Source organism: Polypterus senegalus, chromosome 16 (genome assembly GCF_016835505.1).
Source record: "Polypterus senegalus isolate Bchr_013 chromosome 16, ASM1683550v1, whole genome shotgun sequence".
Taxonomy (NCBI): Eukaryota; Metazoa; Chordata; class Cladistia; order Polypteriformes; family Polypteridae; genus Polypterus; species Polypterus senegalus.
The window spans coordinates 33,608,525-33,628,641 of record NC_053169.1 but is presented as its reverse complement, the minus strand read 5'-3'; the positions used below and the strand labels follow the sequence as shown (position 1 = coordinate 33,628,641).

Here is a 20,117-nt window from a genome sequence, read left to right as displayed (position 1 = left end):
CCCTGTTTTATATTTTCCTATAATAAGAGGACCACCCTGAGCTTTTCTAATAGTACTAGTGACAGAATCCCAATGCAGACACCTTTTAATAAGGGCAATATTCTCTTAGTATTTTTAAAGTTGCCATTATAAAAAGCACAAAGCAGATGTTTTCTTAAGTGAAAAAATGTATCCTTCCATCTGTTTTTTAAGCATGGTTGTTCCTATATACAATCATGGGGCCTATACCGAGCCCATTAGTTACAAGGTGGGCTTATGGACTGTCACAGGGCACTACCACTCTTACTGTCACAGTGTTGACTGGACAGCATACTAACCTGAACATCTTTGGAATGGAGGAGGAAACAGAAATAACCAGAGAGAACAAACAAACTCCACATCAACATTCAAGGAGCCAGGATTGGAATCCAGACCTTTGAAGTTGTTGCATAGCAGCCCCAAATACTGGTCCACTCTTCCAACCAAATGAAAAAGTAAAGAATAAGTTGAATGGACCATAATATTACAAATCCTGATCATATCTTTTGAAGTACTAAATTTGCTTTTGGTACTGGTTTGGCTGAAGTAGGCCATTCCCTAAGTAATTCTTTAATGATAAAGGATAAAACATTATTATCAAAGGCTGCAGTAAAGTGAATTTAGTTTTCTAAAGATAAACATGTACTCACAGTCATTAGTAGAAGTAAAGTGGACTTTCTTTCAAAAATTGAAAACAAAGTTGCTCTTCTTCATATAAGTGGAACCACTTCAAATTTAGCTAACCAGCCATGTCTAATTCGCTGAATTTAACCTTAGTTTACATTTTTTATGTTCAATAAAATGTTTTTATATAAAGCTTATGCAGCAGGGTAAGATAAATTACGCTCTTGACATTTCTACAGTGCTCATAAAAACATGCAACCCAGCCGGACGTTTTCACATTTTATTATTATACCACATTGAATCACAGTGGATTTAATTTGGCTTTTGACATTGATTAACGGAAAAAATGACTCCTTAATGTCAAATTGAAAGTAGATCTTTGCAAAGTGGTCAAAACAATTTATGAACATAAAACACAAAATAATAGATCACGTAAGTATTTACCCTTTCAAGTCAGTATTTAGTAGATGAATCTTTGTCAGTGTGCTCAGGTCTCTCTCTATCATCTTTGCACATCTGGACACTGCAAAGTTTCCCCATTCTTCTTTACAAAACTGCTCAATCTCTGTCAGGTTGTGTGAGGCTAGTAAGTGAATAGCCTTTTCAAGGTGCAGATTTTTTGCAGATTCGACCCAATTATCCTCTAGTATTTCCTTGTGCTTTACTGTAATCATTTTATCCTCACAAGCTTTCCAGCGCCCTGCTGCAGAGAAGCTTCCCCACACCACAATGCTTCACAGTGGAGATGGTGTGTTTTGATAGTGTACTTATGTAAAACATAGTGTTTAGTCTGATGGCCAAAAAAAATAATTTTGGCCTCATTAGATCACAGAACCTTCTTCCAGCTGAGTTCAGAGTGTACCATGTGCTTCCTGAAAAATTCTTGCAGCCCTTTTTTTAACAGTAGTTATCTCGTTGCCACTCTCCCATAAAGCTGCAACTGGTGAAGTAGTTATTGTAACACAGTCTCTCCAATCTCAGCCACTGCAGCTTGTAACTCTTTAAGAGTTCTCATAGTTTTCTGGCCTCCCTTACTCATAATCTACTTGCACAATCGCTCAGTTTTTTAGGATGGCCTGCTCTAGATAGATTTACAACTGTGCCATACTCTTCCAGTTTCTTAATGACTGATTTAACTGGATTCCAAGGGATACTCAGTGACTTGGATATTTTCTTATCTCCATCCCTTGACTTATGCTTTTCAATCACTTTCCCATGGAGGTGCTTAGAGAGTCTCTTTGTCTTCATTGTGTACTTTAGGCCACTATACTGACTCACCACTTGTTGGAATTTCCAGACATGGTGCATTTTATACCACAATAAATTGAAACCCCAGACAGGTGATCTCCATTGAACTAATGAGGTGATATCTATAAGCAGTTGGCTAAGTCACTGATGGGGTGAATACTTATATGATCAGTTATTTTGAGTTTTATATTTGTAATTAATTTAGACCACTTTGCAGAGATCTGTTTTCACTTTGACATTAAAGGGTCTTTTTTAGTTGATCAGTGCCAAAAAAAGCCAAATTTAATCGACCATGAATCAATGTATAATAAAATTTTTTAAAATTCCAAGGGGGTAAATAATTTCTAAAAACACACTCTCTCTCTCTCTCTCTCTCTCTCTCTCTCTCTCTCTCTCTATATATATATATATATATATATATATATATATATATATATATATATAGTGCATCTGGAAAGTATTCACAGTGCATCACTTTTTTCCACATTTTGTTCTGTTACAGCCTTATTCCAAAATGGATTAAATTCATTTTTTTCCTCAGAATTCTACACACAACACCCCATAATGACAACGTGATAAAAGTTTACTTGAGGTTTTTGCAAATTTATTAAAAATAAAAAAATTGAGAAAGCACATGTACATAAGTATTCACAGCCTTTGCCATGAAGCTCAAAATTGAGCTCAGGTGCATCCTGTTTCCTCTGGTCATCCTTGAGATGTTTCTGCAGCTTAATTGGAGTCCACCTGTGGTAAATTCAGTTGATTGGACATGATTTGGAAAGGCACACACCTGTCTATAGAAGGTCCCACAGTTGACAGTTCATGTCAGAGCACAAACCAAGCATGATGTCAAAGGAATTGTCTATAGACCTCCGAGACAGGATTGTCTCGAGACACAAATCTGGGGAAGGTTACAGAAAAATTTCTGCTGCTTTGAAGGTCCCAATGAGCACAGTGGCCTTCATCATCCGTAAGTGAAAGAAGTTCAAAACCACCAGGACTCTTCCTAGAGCTGGCCGGCCATCTAAAATGAGTGATCGGGGGAGAAGGGCCTTAGTCAGGGAGGTGACCAAGAACCTGATGGTTACTCTGTCAGAGCTCCAAAGGTCCTCTGTGGAGAGAGCAGAACCTTCCAGAAGGACAACCATCTCTGCAGCAATCCACCAATCAGGCCTGTATGGTAGAGTGGCCAGACGGAAGCCACTCCTTAGTAAAAGGCACATGGCAGACCGTCTGGAGTTTGCCAAAAGGCACCTGAAGGACTCTCGGACCATGAGAAACAAAATTCTCTGGTCTGATGAGACAAAGATTGAACTCTTTGGTGTGAATGCCAGGCGTCATGTTTGGAGGAAACCAGGCACCATGCCAATACCATTCCTACAGTGAAGCATGGTGGTGGCGGCGGCATCAAGCTGTGGGGATGTTTTTCAGTGGCAGGAACTGGGAGACTAGTCAGGATAAAGGGAAAGATGACTGCAGCAATGTACAGAGACATCCTGGATGAAAACCTGCTCCAGAGCACTCTTGACCTGGGGCGACGGTTTATCTTTCAGCAGGACAACGACCCTAAGCACACAGCCAAGATACCAAAGGAGTGACTTCAGGACAACTCTGTGAATGTCCTTGAGTGGCCCAGCCAAAGCCCAGACTTGAATCCGATTGAACATCTCTGGAGAGATCTTAAAATGGCTGTGCACTGACGCTTCCCATCCAACCTGATGGAGCTTGAGAGGTGCTGCAAAGAGGAATGGGCGAAACTGGCCAAGGATAGGTGTGCCAAGCTTGTGGCATCATATTCAAAAAGACTTGAGGCTGCAATTGCTGCCAAAGGTGCATCGACAAAGTATTGAGCAAAGGCTGTGAATACTTATGTATGGTACATGTGATTTCTCAGTTTTTTATTTTTAATAAATTTGCAAAAACCTCAAGTAAACTTTTTTCACGTTGTCATTATGGGGTGAAAAAAATGAATTTAATCCATTTTGGAATAAGGCTGTAACATAACAAAATGTGGAAAAAGTGATGCACTGTGAATACTTTCCTGATGCACTGTATATATCCATCCATCCATTTTCCAACCCGCTGAATCCAAACACAGGGTCACGGGGATCTGCTGGAGCCAATCCCAGCCAACACAGGGCACGAACCAACCCACCGCAGGACACACACAAACACACCCACACACCAAGCACACACTAGGGCCAATCTAGAATTGACAATCCACCTAACCAGCATGTCTTTGGACTGTGGGAGGAAACCCACGCAGACACGGGGAGAACATGCAAGCTCCACGCAAGGAGGACCCGGGAAGCGAACCCAGGTCTCCTAACTGCGAGGCAGCAGCGCTACCACTGCACCACCCTGCTGCCCACGGTTTATATATATATATAAACAGGCAGTCCCCGGGTTACGTACAAGATAGAGACTGTAGATTTGTACTTAAGATAAATTTGTATGTAAGTCGGAATAGGTACATTATTTTAATAAATGCTATTGTTGACCGACTGTAACCAAGTGCTCTGCCAATGAATGATGGATTTTCACTTCTCTGACTTTTTTATTATTTCTACTTTATTTTCAATGGTGATGGTTTTTCTCTTCTTTACTGTATCACCAACACTTGCATCAGATTTGTGTTTCAGAGACATTTTTGAAGGGTGAAGACAACTTTATAATATGCGCTTTAAATAACATGCTAGAGTCAAAGATAACTCTTAGATTGCAGGCTGATTTAGTAAAATGAATAGTGATTCCAACTGAGTTAAATGATGACAAAATATTATTGTGATCAGCGTCACTCCTTCCAACAATTAACATCTCTGTTTTATCGGTGTTTAAAGACAAGTAGTTCTCATCCATCCACTCCTTTAATTCACTAACACAACTAATTAAAGACAACATTGGAGAAACTTAATTTGATCTAAATGAAAGGTATAACTGTGTGTCATCTGCATACGAGTGAAAATTAACATTATGTTTTCTAATGATAGATCCCAGTTGAAGCATGTAAAGTGAAAACAGTAAAGGTCCCAGTACTGAGCCATGCGGGACATCATATTGAAGTTCTGTGTATAATGATGGAGTACTGTCAGCACGTTTCTGTACATATTGGAATCAATTTGATAAATAAGAACTAGACCAAGAGAGTAGAGTGCCCATAAGCACAACATCATTTAAATGGTCAATGTAGTCAAATGCTGCACTTAAGTCTAACAACATAATTACAGTGGACTTTCCTTCATCAGAGGATATCAGAATGTCATTTACAACCCTCGTTAGTGCCATTTCTGTACTATGACCAGGTACTGTGACATGCAATAATGAACTATTGATAATGGTTAGAATAGGTGCTGCAAGAACATCCATTGCACTTTTTACTAGTTTTGTTGGCACTGGATCTAGGAAGCAAGTAGTGGGCTTTATTTAAGAAATTAAAGTTAAGACTTCCTGCTCTGTTACAGGATTAAAATTACTAAAATGCTGAATGCAATGTGAGGCAGGATCTGCTAAGCTAGTATGTGGTTTGTACTGTGATGCTGAGATCTGGGATCTTATATTTTTAATTTTCTCATTGAAAAAGTTCATAAAGTCTGTACTGCTAATATCTGTTGGTATTTTGTACTGTAGATCTGAATTTCCATTTGTTCATTTAGCCACTGTTCTAAACAGTACCCGAGGATTTTTATTATTGCTATCTATTATTGTAGAATAGTATTCTGAGTGAGCTTTAAAGAGGGCTTTTTTATACTTATTAACACTCTCTGTCCATGCAGTTTGAAAGACATGTAGCTTTGTTGTTCTCCATCTGTGCTCCAGTTTTCGACACTCTAATTTAAGAGCTTGAGTGTTTTCATTAAACCAGGAAGAGTTTCCATGTGCTTTGATCACTTCTGCTTTAAGGGGAGCCACTGCGTCCAGTGCATCTCTCAAGGTCACATTATAATGTGATGTTAGCTGATCTAAACAGTTTTCCATGTTTACATTTGATGTTAACTGATCTAAATGGTTTTCCATAATTAAACTCGACTTACTCAAAGTATCTATACATTTTGAAGCAGACTTACAATCTAGATGTCGCACTGTCTTTGTTTTAATCTATGAGTGCGTTGGCAAGGGCAGGACTAAATCAAATGTAATTATGTAGTGAACAGAAATAACTTAATTTAATGGAGTAATATTTAAATTTTGAATTTCAACTTTGTAAGTTATAATTAAATCTAATGTGTGGTTAAGATTATGAGTTGGACCTTTGACAATCTGACAAAATCCTACTGAATTTAACAAATAAGTAAAACATTTGCTTAAAGTGTCAGTTTCCACATCAATGTGTACATTGAAATCCATCAGTACCACGTGATCATAATTTATAGCCAAATCAGACAGAAGGTTGCTAAATTCAGTCATTAACAATGAATATGGCCCTGGTGGTCTGTACACTAGCACTATAATTGTGTTGGAATCTGTTTTGATATTTAAAATGAATGCCTCAAAGGATGTACAGTCGCCTAAATTGTTAGACGTGATTTGCATTTACAATGAATTATTCCAAGGCCTCCTCCTCGACCAGAATCTCTAGACTTATGAAGGAACGAGTATCCATCTGGTGACGCCTCAGCTAAGGGAACAGTGTCACATTTACTAAGCCAGGTTTCAGTAAGAAGACACAGATCAGATTTTGTACTTAATATAATATCACTTACCAAAACAGATTTACTGCCAAGAGAGCGAATGTTCAATAAGCAGCATTTAAAACTGCATGCTTCTTAACAAGGTAATCCAACCAATTTGGTGTTGCAAGTAATCAGTATTATGCAGTTACATGCATTCAAATCAGCAAAATTACAAGGGCACCCAAATTTTTACACAGCCAGTTTTTCACCTTTGATTTAATTTCATACAACTAAATACTGCTTCACTAAAAATCTTTGTTCGGAAAACACCCCAGTACTCGGATGTTCCTAGGAAATGAAAGACATACCACTGTTATCTTTTTTGTTGAAAGTAGAGTAAATTATTATGCAGGCTGAGAGGGGTTCCCAAACTTTTTCATATGACTGTATATATATATAGATTTCAAAAATTAAGACTGTAGTCAGTCACAGTACAAATGACATGTCTCTATTTTGTTTGGGGATTTCATAAAGATAACTGCATATTTACAACATTTAAATTCAGCTGAAAAAAAATCAAAGGTAAATTATCTAATGTAAATAGAAATTAACTTGATCTGTGGCATTTATTTTCAACTACCATTTGTTTTACCATTCAACAATTAAAAATAGGAGAGCAGTCTGCATGATTAATATGAATGAAATTTCATTCTGACACGTTGTATTGTTATGTAGGCAACAAATAAGTCTTTGAAAAATGTTTAAACAAAGCACTATAAAGTGAAAACAATTCATTGTTTAAGATGCAAATAAAAAATGAAAGCCACAATAACACCAGTTCTTTCCCTCAGGTCAAGACAAGTAGTCATAATTTCATGTCAGCAGAGTTAATTACACTTCACTTTGCAATTCAGATGTGTTTAATCAATACACTAGGACAAATCTTTATGGTATGGAGAAAGTCAAGGAGCAGGTTTAACAGAATTTTCCATATAATGTTGATCCTGAAATTTAGAAACAGTAAGAAACGAAGAGAACTGAGAAGTAAATAAATAAGGAAAAAAAGTATTTGCAAAGGACAAAGCATAATGCTGCATAAGATAAAAACTACCTAAGGGCTTAAGGACACATGAGAGCACTGGTTAAAGAGGATTTTAGGAATCCTAAAGGCAGAAAATGCAAAAGAACCTTCAAATAATACTTTTAGTAATTTAGGGGTTAAAAAAAGAAAAAGAAAGCAGGGAGGAGGTGAAGTGCATCAGGAACAGTAAGGTCGAACTAAATTATACAGACACTGAAATAGCAAATGCTCTAATGTGTTTTTTGAAGTTTTCACATGTGAAAAAGTCAATAACCTCGCAGCAGTAACAAGGACTGCCAAGGAGGTACTTAGTGATTTAGAAATTGTAGAGGGAGAATTTTTTCTTGAATTATAAAGGCTAAAATCATATATGTCACAGGGACCAAACTTAGAAAGTTTTTCTTCGCACAGAAACACAGAATAAGTTACCAAGTAGTGTGGTACACAGTAGTACTTTGGGACCTTCAAAACTTGGCTCAATGTTCTTTTGAAGGAAATATTGTGAATAACATTGGTGAGCTGTATGGCCTTGTTCTTCTCAAAACTGTTGTAATTATTCTGCTGACTCGAAGGTCCAGGGAGCTATGTTCAATTTTTAGTCTGGTCACTAGTGTTTAATGAGGCTATTTTATACTACTGACCATTTATGCAGATTTCAGCACCTTGGCTGTTGTTTATAATCAACACATTTTCCACATAGCAAGAATAGTGTCCAGTTCTCAAACTGTGCTTTTAATCACATTTAAAGAAAACAAGGCTCATCATTTCTGACATAACATGAAATCAGGCACCTGCTTTGGCCATGGTGGTCAGAAAGTACAGTCGTAGCCAAACATTTTCAGAATGACACAAGTATTGGTTTTCACAAAGTTTGCTGCTTCAGTGTTTTTAGATCTTTTTCTCAGATGTTTCTATGTTATACTGAACTATAATTACAAGCATTTCATAATTTTCAAAGGCTTTTATTGACAATTTGATTAAGTTTATGCAAAGAGTCAATATTTGCAGTGTTGGCCCTTCTTTTTCAAGACCTCTGCAATTCACCCTGGCATGCTGTCAATCAACTTCTGGGCCAAATCCTTACTGATGGCACCCCATTCTTGCCTAATCAATGCTTGATACCAAAATATCCTCTGATTGCAACTTCTCCCTACCACCCAAGAACAGTTTGGTGACACACAATGCCTTTTCCAGCATGATGGAGCCCTGTGTCATAAGGCAAACATGATAGCTAAGTGGCTTGAGGAACAAAACATCAAAATTTTGGGTCCATGGCCAGGAAACTCCCCAGAACTTAATCCCGTTGAGAACTTGTGGTCAATCTTCAAGAGGTGGGTGGACAAACAAAAACCCATCAATTCTGACAAACTTCAAGCATTGATTATGTAAGAATGGGCTGCCATCAGTCAGGATTTGGCCCAGAAGTTGATTGACAGCACACCATGGTGAATTGCAGAGGTCTTGAATTAATAAGAGTCCATGTAGAAACTGAAATGTTTCGAGCATTTTAATATAAAAGAAAAAGTATTTTAAAAGAAGTAAGTTAAAATACATGTTTTAACCTTTTATTTGTAAATTAACACAAATGAATCATATGCACTGTACATGTATATTATTTTATGATAACATTATTTAATTTTCAGATTGCAATGATCTTTTTTGTATATATAGTATAATGTTCACAAAACTTTATATCGCACAGATGTTTTAATAAACTTTACACTGTATCTGATGTAATGTATTGCCTCAGCCAAGCTCAGAAAGTGAAGGACAGAAGTGGGATTAAGGGGACTTTAGGCAATATTCTCCCAGAATGCCAGAAGACAGGGGACCAGGCAATTGACATTGATGCCAAACCTTCTGGAGGTATGTAAAAGAGAGAGGCCCTGGAAGGGTTAACAGGAGGATAAACACCAGAAGACTGATGGATAGCAGTACAGTAATCCCTCGCTATATCAAGCGCTTCGACTTTCGCGGCTTCACTCTATCGCGGATTTTAAATGTAAGCATATCTAAATATATATCACAGATTTTTCGCTGGTTTGTGGATTTCTGTGGGCAATGGGTTTTTTAATTTATGCTACACGCTTCCTCAGTTTGTTTGCCCAGTTGATTTCATACAAGGGACGCTATTGGTGGATGGCTTAGAAGCTACCCAATCAGAGCATGTATTACATATTGTAATGACCCAGCAGTCAGCGCTGACAGCGTGGTGCATTGTGGGTATATTTCTGTAATGTTTACTGTTTGTACTGGGCAAGCAAGGTAATTGATATCCTGTTCTATAAATGTTACATGTGTTTATGTTTCGGTTGCTTGAGTGGGCTTGGGTCATTTGAAGCCCAGGTATAAGTAAGTGTAACAAGTTACCATCAGTGAGAGGGATGTTTCTATGAATGACCTTGACAATGGCCTTGCAGTGTGTGGAGCTTGAGCTTTGTTTCTGACTATCTGCTCTAATAAAGAGATACAAAAGGACAGAGCTGTGTGTTGCTAGATTCCATCTATGCAATTATGTATGGAGACACTCGGAGTCGTGCGGTGTATGGGACACGAGTGCTCGCTTGCTTAATGAGCTAGGTACAGCTGCGTGCATGGCGCTGGCATTCCGCTGGCCGACCAGCTTGGGGGAAGTGCACGGCAGAGTTCGGCTCCGAAAACTTCAATACTCAACCACGGGTCATTACAATATTAACTAAAAATCCTCAATGCTATAAGATATGCATCCCGCGCAGTGCTCGATGGTTTGCTTGTCTCTGCCTCTCTCTCACCCTCTCTGACATTCTCTGCGCCTGACGGAGGGGCTGTGAGCAGAGGTGCTGTTTGCACAGAAGCTGTTTGCCTAGTGAATACGGAGGCACCTCTAAGAAATGCCGCTTTATCGCGGTGCTTCCAAAAGCACACTTATTGATTTTTTGATTGTTTGCTTTAATCTCGCTCTCTCTCTGGCGTTCTCTCGCCTGACGGAGGAGATGTGAGCAGAGGGGCTGTTTGCACAGAGGCTGTTTGCTTAGAAGATACTGACGCTCCTTTAAAAAATGCCGCGGCAAACTTAAAAGCACACGTATTGATTTTTTTGATTGTTGCTTTAATCTCGTTCTCTCTCTCTGACGTTCTCTGCGCCTGGCGGAGGAGATGTGAGCAGAGGGCTGTTTGCACAGAGGCTGTTTGCTTAGAAGATACTGACGCTCCTCTAAAAAATGCCGCGGCAAACTTAAAAGCACACGTATTGATTTTTTTTGATTGTTTGCTTTTCTTTGCAAGCGATCTCTCTCTCCCTCTGAAATTCTCTGCTCCTAAAGAGAAGATCTATTTGCATTCTTTTAATTGTGAGAAAGAACTGTCACCTCTGTCTTGTCATGGAGCACAGTTTAAACGTTTGACTAAAGGGTATTATTTCATGTCTAGAGGGCTCTAATAATGTTAATAGTGTGGGAGAGTTTATAAGGGCTTAAAATATATAAAAATAACCATACAAACATATGGTTTCTACTTCGCGGATTTTCATCTATCGCGGGGGGTTCTGGAACGCAACCCCCGCGATCGAGGAGGGATTACTGTACATGGTTTCAGGGAGAATGGACCATTCTATATGTAATTTTATTTCCTAAAAGTCCTATGGTGTCGTCACTCAGTCTTGGAGCAAAAGTAGTTAAATGTTGTTCCTTGAAGATGACAAACATGAGTGCTTCCTAGGAGACTCTGCCTTTTAAGTGCAAGTTCAACTAAAGTGTTGTGAGCAAACTCACCACCACCAGAGGGAGCTCTTGGGCTTGTCCAGAAGTGAAAATGGTCAAAGGCCTTTCTAGTATGGTGTTGAGAGGTGAGCTGCTGCAAGTACCTAAGGGGTAGGAGGACAAGAATCCATGGTGAGGGAGAGTCAGACAGTGAGAAACAGGAGATGGAAAAACAATTGTGTAGTGTAGTACTTTGCAGTGGACAAACAGGCAAATCATTCTGAACCATAGACAGCTTTCAGTGTCACTGCAGATGGGCTCAGAATGGCAGCCAGTGTTTCTGTGTTCTGTTTACTTTGGTACTTTGTGTGTCTCCTTCATTCATCCTTCTTCCCCTGTGATTATTTTGTAATTAACACATAATCTGCGCATAATGTGGCCTCCTTGGAGGCTTTCTAAATAAAGAGGGCTTTTATTAGACCATTTACTCCTATTAAATATTACTGTACTTTGTATACTACAAATTATTTCCTGTGTATTAGTATAAATATAGCTTTGCGATAAATACACTGATGTTGGAATAGTGTTTATGGTTGTATTATTTATTTATTAGATAAATATTTAAATCTAAAACAGTGTGTATGATACAAAGCTTTTTATATTATATAGGTTAACTGCAGAAAGCCTAGTTACTCCAAGAACTCAATTCTCAGTAGCTCATTAGAGGCTAATTACAACAACATGCTTGTATCTTTATTTACAAAAAGTGTTTCAGAGCAAATATAATTTTTTGTGTAGTCAGTTTATAAATCTATTTATAAGCAAAGAAGGCTTACAGGTTTTTGTGTCACTCAGGTATCTCTCCTTGCTCCTTGCTTTTTTGATTCCCTCTTGTTTTTCCATTAAAAGTGTGTAGAGGTACAGAAACAATATATTAATCAGCTTTAACTTCTAAAAGCAAGCACCAGATTGTAATAAAGCATTACTTGACTAGGACATAGTATCCATTAACTTGTTTTACTTTACCGTTTGTCTCACTTTGCTAAATCAATCACATGGCCTTTGTGTACTCTCAAAAAATGAAATATCCAACCATACTTTCCAATTAGCACTGCTGCATCGCAGTTAGGAGACCCGGGTTCGCTTGCCGGGTCCTCCTTGCCTGGAGTTTGCATGTTCTCCCCGTGTCTGCGTGGGTATTCTGGTTTCCTCCCACAGTCCAAAGACATGCAGGTTAGGTGCATTGGCGATCATAAATTGTCCTTGGTGTGTTAGTGTGTGTGTGCCCTGCGGTGGGCTGGTGCCCTGCCTGGGATTTGTTCCTGCCTTGCGCTCTGTGTTGGCTGGGATTGGCTCCAGCAGATCCCAGTGACCTGACTGACTGACTTTCCAATTACATGCTGTATGCTTGTGAACCATTAAACATCATAAACAGATGACAATAACATAATATAACATAACATTCTTGAATTCACTAAGTTTAGTTTTAAGCAAAGCAGGATTCATTCACTAAGGGCCACATGTGCAAAATAGGAGTAGCTGAAGGAAAAGCCAAACAGACTTAAGGAGAAACTGCATACAAAGACCAGGACAGAAAGTTTGAAAATGGCAATTCACTTTATTATTAGTTTTCCTTTTTAGATAATGCAGCAATTAAAAAAAAATCTTTTTTCAACCAGACCTAGATAAAGTAATTAAAGACATAGAAACTTTTTTTTTCATTCACATATTTTCAAGTTGAACTTTTTTTAAATTCTGACACATGAAAACTGTAGATTTCCATCTGAGTATTATCTTTAAACCACAATGTTACTGATTTAAAATGGCATTTTATATGAAAAGATCTTACATCAGCCTATGAAATGTCTACTTCTACTTCTACATGTCCCTGTCTTCTTAATCTGAATATTCCAGATTTATTTGCATCTAACATTCAGTTTGTTGGGATTAGCATCCTTTACAAGGCCATTGAAAGTTACAAAATATGTGCTAATTTACATTAGAAATGTGATTTCTTGTAAACTGGACTAGCAGCTAATACAGATGATCCATTGCCTATCTATATAAAATTACAGAGCACTCAATGGATCATCACCAATGTATATGGATGCACTTGGAAGGTCCTACGCTCCTTCTCATCAACTCACATCTGGTGATAATAATAATAATGATAATAACTCTTCATGTGTATCTCCTAGCTGGTGGAATGAGCTGCCCACCTCCATTTGGAATTATGACTCTCTAAATGTGTTTAAGAAGCATTTGAAGATGATCTTGTTTGGTAAATTTCCGTCTAATGGCATTGGCTGTTAGATTTTTATTATTTAGGAATTGGTCTGACTCTCTGTGGTCATAAAAGATCCCTGTGCACCCTTTAAAAAGAGAAAGGAATATCCTGATGTCCGGGCTAAGTTGCCCATTCTGGCCCCCTAATTATCCCCTGGCTAACTATCTCTGTCACCCTTTCACTACCTAATAGATCATGTGTGGTGAGTCTACTGGCGCAAAATGGCTATTGTTACATCATCAAGGTGCATGCTGCACATTGGTGGTTGAAATGGCTCCACACTTCACTGCTTTGAGAAGTGAGAAAAGCACTATATAAATGTAAAGAATTACACTGTGTGCACAATTATTAGGCAAGTGAGTATTTTGACCATATCATCATTTTTAATGCGTATATTCCAACTCCAAGCTGTATTAACTTGAATGCTTATTGGATTTAAGCACGTCAGGTGATGTGTATTTGTGTAATGAGGGAGGGTGTGGCCTAAGGAGATCAACACCCTATATCAAGGTGTGCAGAATTATTAGGCAGCTAGTTTTCCTCGGGCAAAATGGGCCAAAAAAGAGATTTAATTGACTCTGAAAAGTCAAAAATTGTAAAAAGTCTTTCAGAGGGATGCAGCACTTTTGGAATTGCTAAGATATTGGTGTGTGATCACAGAACCATCAAACATTTTGTTGCAAATAGTCAACAGGGTCGCAAGAAACGTGTTGAGAACAAAAGACGCAAATTAGCTGCCAAAGATTTGAGAAGAATCAAACGTGAAGCTACCAGGAACCCATTATCCTCCAGTACTTTCATATTCCAGAGCTGCAACCTACCTGGAGTGCCCAGAAGTAATAGGTGTTCAGTGCTCAAAGACATGGCCAAGGTAAGGACGGCTGAAACCCAACCACCACTGAACAAGAAACATAAGTTGAAACGTCAAAACTGGGCCAAGAAATATCTGAAGACAGATTTTTTTCAAAGGTTTTATGGACCGATGAGATGAAAGTGACTCTTGATGGACCAGATGGATGGACCTGTGGATCAGTAATGGGCACAGAGCTCCACTCCAACGTGGAGGTGGGGTGCTGGTATTTTTAAAGATGAGCTAGTTGGACCTTTTTGCATTGAAGATGAACTCAAAATTAACTCCCAAACCTACTGCCAGTTTTTCAAAGACACTTTCTTCAAACAGTGATACAGGAAAAAGTCTACATCTTTGAAGAAGACCATGATTTTTATGCAGGCCAATGCTCCATCACTTGTATCGAAGTTCTCCACTGCGTGGCCAGCCAGTAAAGGCCTTAAAGATGAAGGAATAATGACATGGCCCCACTTCCTCATCTGACCTAAACCCTATCGAGAACTTGTGGGCACTTCTTAAACGCTAGATTTACGGGGGAGAAAAACAATACACCTCTCTGAAGAGTGTCTGGGAGGCTGTAGTCACTGCTCCACAAAAAGCTGATCGTCAACAGATCAAGAAACTGACAGACTCCATGAATGGAAAGGCTTATGACTGTTATTGGAAAGAAGGGTGGTTATATTGGTCATTGATTGATTGATTTATTTTTTTTTGAAATGTCAGAGATGTTTATTTGTAAATTTTGAGGTGTTTGTTTATTATTCTCACTATAACAGATGAAAATAAACAAGTGAGATGGGAAAATTTTCATTTTTCCTTTAGTTGCATAATAAATCTGCACACTAATAGTTGCCTAATAATTGTGCGCAAATATGTATTCCCCTGATGATGTTCACACTCACATTTCCGTTGTGAAACATTCAGGTTTCAGGTTTATTAACATTTTGGATTGACTGATAGCACTGTGTTTGTTCCATATTAAAATTAATCCTCAAAAATACAACTTGCCTAATAATTGTGCACACAGTGTATTATTACTATTATTATTCTGAGCTCTTCACTTGTGGTAATCAACTTAAAAACCTTCTCCTGTGGTAGTAGAGTGATGTACTGTGTTAGCCATTTATGGATCCAATGAGAAGTGAAGCAAAATGACACCTCTTATTGGCTAACTGATGTTTACTCACTTATGTTGACAACTTTTGTATGTTGCTTTGGATGAAACAGTCTACTAAGCAAACAAGTGTAAAATGTACATGATAAAGACTGTCAGACTCAAATATTTTTAATTCAACTTTATAGCCTAACCACACAAAGAACATCTTGTGTTGAAAGATTTATCTTGTAGCATATTTATTTCTGGTTTACCTTACAACCTTCCTTACTTGGGCAATGAGCTGTTGTACAAGTTGATTTTCTTTATAGTATGGTAGTAGAAATCTGAGAGCATTATAAGACAAACGTTTTTGTAAAAGTACATTCCTTATCTCTTTCTTTGCCAGATGCTTTGTAGCTAAAGGCTAAAGGTGTCCTGATATTATTTATTAAGACATATATAAGGAGAGAACACAAAAAATTGATTTAAATTATATTGTAATCTAATGCATTCAATTGTAAAAATCCACTTAAAGGTCTTAAAAGAATCAACACAAAGCTGCCACAGGCAATCCAGTCAATTAAAATAAAAAATCGCTTAAAAGACCCTAAAAATCAATACAAAACAACCACAGGCATTAAACAGAACACCAGAGCTGAACATACAAGCTGATTCTGTGCTCTCTTTATTACACTCATTTCATATTAAGGGCTATGGCAATCATGGACAATGGGAATACTGCTGTTACAGCACAAGATAAAAAAAAGTGCCGTATTGACAATGGACTGCCATCAAATTCACCGGAGCAGATGCTGTTTTTCCCTTGAGGCTCAGCAAACTTATGACAACAGGCAACTTTTTCTGACACAATTGCAACCATCATCGTCATGTATTATTTACCAGAAAATGATTGACTCCTAGACGGCTTTATTTAATGCACTGGTTTGTTCCTTTTGTTTGTTAATGTTCATGATTGCAGTGTAATATGTAAAACAAAGTGTAATTGATTAATATACACACAAAGTTTCCTTCTCTGCGTGGATAGCTTGAGCATTATTTTTCACTGATTGTTTAATGTGGGCACTCAGTAGCCCTGCTGGTGTGTCCTGTTACTTTAGAGCTTCTGTTGTTCAGCTATATCAACCCTATACCCATTCTACTCCTTGAAACCTATTAAATTGTGCTTGTTCTATTATAAAAATCATGCATACTTCATACTCTAGTATTAACTTTGTTGTACTACATTTCTTTTTTTTAGGATTTTTACTCCATTATTTAAACATAACTGTGGTCATGTGAACAAAAGACAAAGAACTGACCTACACCTAACCACAGCACATGCCTAAAAGGCTTAATAAAACAAAAACATTTCTCTTAATAAAAATGAGAAATTCATTTAATATAGTAAGTATCCTGTTCTATAATCATCTAGTGCCCTGTCCAGGGTTGGTCCTTGCTTTGTGACCAGTACTGTCAGGTATGCTGCCATATCTAGTGACAATGAAATTAGACTAAATGGGATTAGTAAATGTATGAATAGTTATCATCAATATGTGGATTTTGAATATACTTAGTGAAGAAAAATCAAACCATCACATGTGAGCAATATTCTCACATTCGTGATGAGTCTGTGTTTCTTTGGGTACACTGCTAAACATTATTTCTCTTTTTATTTTAAAGTTTGTCTTCTGCCGAGAATGTAAGGAGGAGTTCCATGAAGGTGACTGCACAGCTGTGAGTGGAATAGAAATGGTTGTTACTTCACAGGTAAACAAAATTGCCTCGATTTCTCTATCACTAACGTGTTACAAATGTCACAGAGTGCCTGACATTCAATGTGCATTAGTCTACCCTGTGTTGCTGAGTGGGGAAATGACACAGTCAAGAGATACGAAAAGGTGGGTCATCCCATTAATGTCCTCTAAATGAAAACGAAAACAGTGTGCAATAGTACCATTTATTTGCTAAGGTTCAAAAGAAAATTGTCTGAGTAGGCAAAGGACAGCCGCTCTTTTGGTGCGTCTTCTTGATCAAGATGGAGCTCTTTCCTACATTCAGCTCAGTCCAATAACATACACCCTCTTCCAGGGAGCCTGGGCCCTATAGTGCTTTGTCTGGAAGGGACAGAGTCAGTTGTTTTCAAAGGGCATTTTCTCTGAGCTGTGGTGGGAAAGGGAGACAACTCAATTAACAATAGTGCTCCTTCTTGTCCTGGGGTGGTTCGACATATCTTGATGAGCCCAAAAGGTGCTCCTCCAACATGCTGCTTAAGACCTGACACTATGTTTTGCATCTTTAGCAAACCCATCTGCTTATCGTCTTTTTTGATCAATTGAGAAATCTGTTTGCTTCATCATTTTGAAAAAAATGCTTCAAAATATGTGCAGGTAATTGGATTAATTGTATTGCGCCATTCCTTTTTTTAAGTCAAATACGTTTTACAAGACTTTGTTCGAAATAAATCAACCTCCACCCATGAGAAAGAGAGCTAGGCCAGCAGAGTAAAACTTTAAGCTAGTAAAAATAAGTAAATAGATAAAGTAATAAATGAATAAAAATAAACAGAGTAAAAACAAAGAGGGGAGAGAATCTGCTTCCTGAGTTAAAATTCTTATTCTAAAATGTTACTGATTAGATCCTGCCAGGTTTGAAAAAGTTTTGCACAGGTCCTCTAAGTGAGAATTAGATTTTTTTCATTTTCAAATAGTGTGTATTGTACCATTCCTAAAAAACAACAACACAAGGCACTTGCAAGGCAGTTTAAAAATGGCTGTTTTTCATACATCTGTTCAAACAGTACAACAGGAGGGGTGGCTGTGGTTTCCTGGCCAACTTTTCTGCTACTGTACCACACTGCCTGCCAAAAGGACAGGTCCCATTGAAACTTGATAAGGAAAGTAAAACTCATCAGAGTTAATGAAGATACAAAGACATTCACAATGCAAAAACCACAGAATTTGGCCAACAAAGTAGTTAATGCTGTACCCAAAGATGAGAATGATTATCAATCAATAGCCAGTAATAAATTTATTGCTATGGTTAGTGAATCGAATTGCTTTAAATACTGTACATATTGCTGTGGCTTTCTCTGAGTTTGCTATCTTTAAATTACACTTTTGTACCCTACTTTCTTTTAATGCCCTGTCACATTACATGTTTCCAGTGATTGTCTTTTGCAGACTTCATTTACATAATCTTAGAAAGTTGAAGGCAGTCGCAGAGAATTCTCTGTGATTCTTCCTCACAAAATCAAACAGGTTTCATTCTGTTCTAAGTCCTTGGAAGGGGGGTTCTGTGTGTGGGAGAGTTTGAGAACCTATGAGCATCCACCCGGAAGTGTAATACATACAAGCACAGTGTTACAAGCACAGCTGTTTTGGACATCGCAAACAGAATACAGACTCAAGTATTCATATAGCACTGGCTTTGTCAGGTAGCACATTATTGGCTGTCACAAAAAGGGTTAAGCTTGCAATACTTTGGAAATGTGAAACTGTGCTGAATCGTCTGCTCAAAGTTGTCAAATTTATCATACACTGAATTCTATTCATGATATCCTCCGGTAAAGAGATCAGCAACTGTAGTCATCAACTTTGACATACCCTATTACAAAACATTATATAATGTGCCACTGGCTTTAGCTAACATGTCCCCAGAATTGAGCACCCACATAGGCTTGATGTTCGTTCCACTCTGTTTGCTAGCCTGGTGTTGACTAGACCACATGATAGTAGTGGGTGTGTTTATCTATACTAATAAAAGGCAAAGCCCTCACTCACTCACTCACTCACTCACTCATCACTAATTCTCCAACTTCCCGTGTAGGTAGAAGGCTGAAATTTGGCAGGCTCATTCCTTACAGCTTACTTACAAAAGTTGGGCAGGTTTCATTTCGAAATTCTATGTGTAATGGTCATAACTGGAACCTATTTTTTCGTCCATATACTATAATAGACTTCTGCTCAATGGCCGTGGAAGACGGAGTTAAGCCTCCCACGTAATTTAGTGCCTGCCCATATAAGGCCGTCCGTCAGCGGCAATCCAATAGAAACACTGCCGCTAAATATTCACGGGTGCAGAACTGTGCTTATGCAGACGAAGATGAGATGGTCAGGGTGGTGTTTGGCACAAACTCAGCGAAACTGCGAGAGAAACTTTTAAGTGCCGGGTCTTAGCCAACATTAAATACAGCCGTGGACATCACACGAGATGGCACCGGCACAGCTGGGAACCTTCGATGCATGTACACCGAGCAGCTCACGTGAACTGAAAGAAATAATGATAATCAAATCCTTGATGACAGCAACACGCATAACACTCACAAAACAATTACATTGACAATCATGTTACATTATTTTTAAAATGTTCCCTTTTCTTTTTCATAACTTCTTTAACACACTACTTCTCCGCTGCGAAGCTCGGGTATATATATATATATATATATATATATACACCCCGATCTACATACTCTCAAATAGACAAACCACACGCCGTGGCGCAATGGAAGAGGCTTCACCTCTAGCGCCGACGTCTGAGGTTTGATTCCCAAGAGGGGGTGCACTGAGTATATACGCCTGATGACCCCAAAATTAGGGCGAAACACGTGTCACGTACTGTTTGCATTAT

The 20,117-nt window shown here is 38.2% G+C and overlaps 1 protein-coding gene across 1 annotated transcript in view; it reads left to right on the top strand.

Annotated features, from left to right (window-relative positions):
* Positions 1–20,117, top strand: part of prkn (parkin RBR E3 ubiquitin protein ligase) — a 1,158,643-nt gene that overhangs the window by 1,116,821 nt on the left and 21,705 nt on the right. Inside the window, exon 10 of the mRNA XM_039738446.1 lies at positions 17,172–17,258. Within this exon, the coding sequence (XP_039594380.1) occupies positions 17,172–17,258 (87 nt within the window). The remainder of the gene's footprint in view (positions 1–17,171; positions 17,259–20,117) is intronic.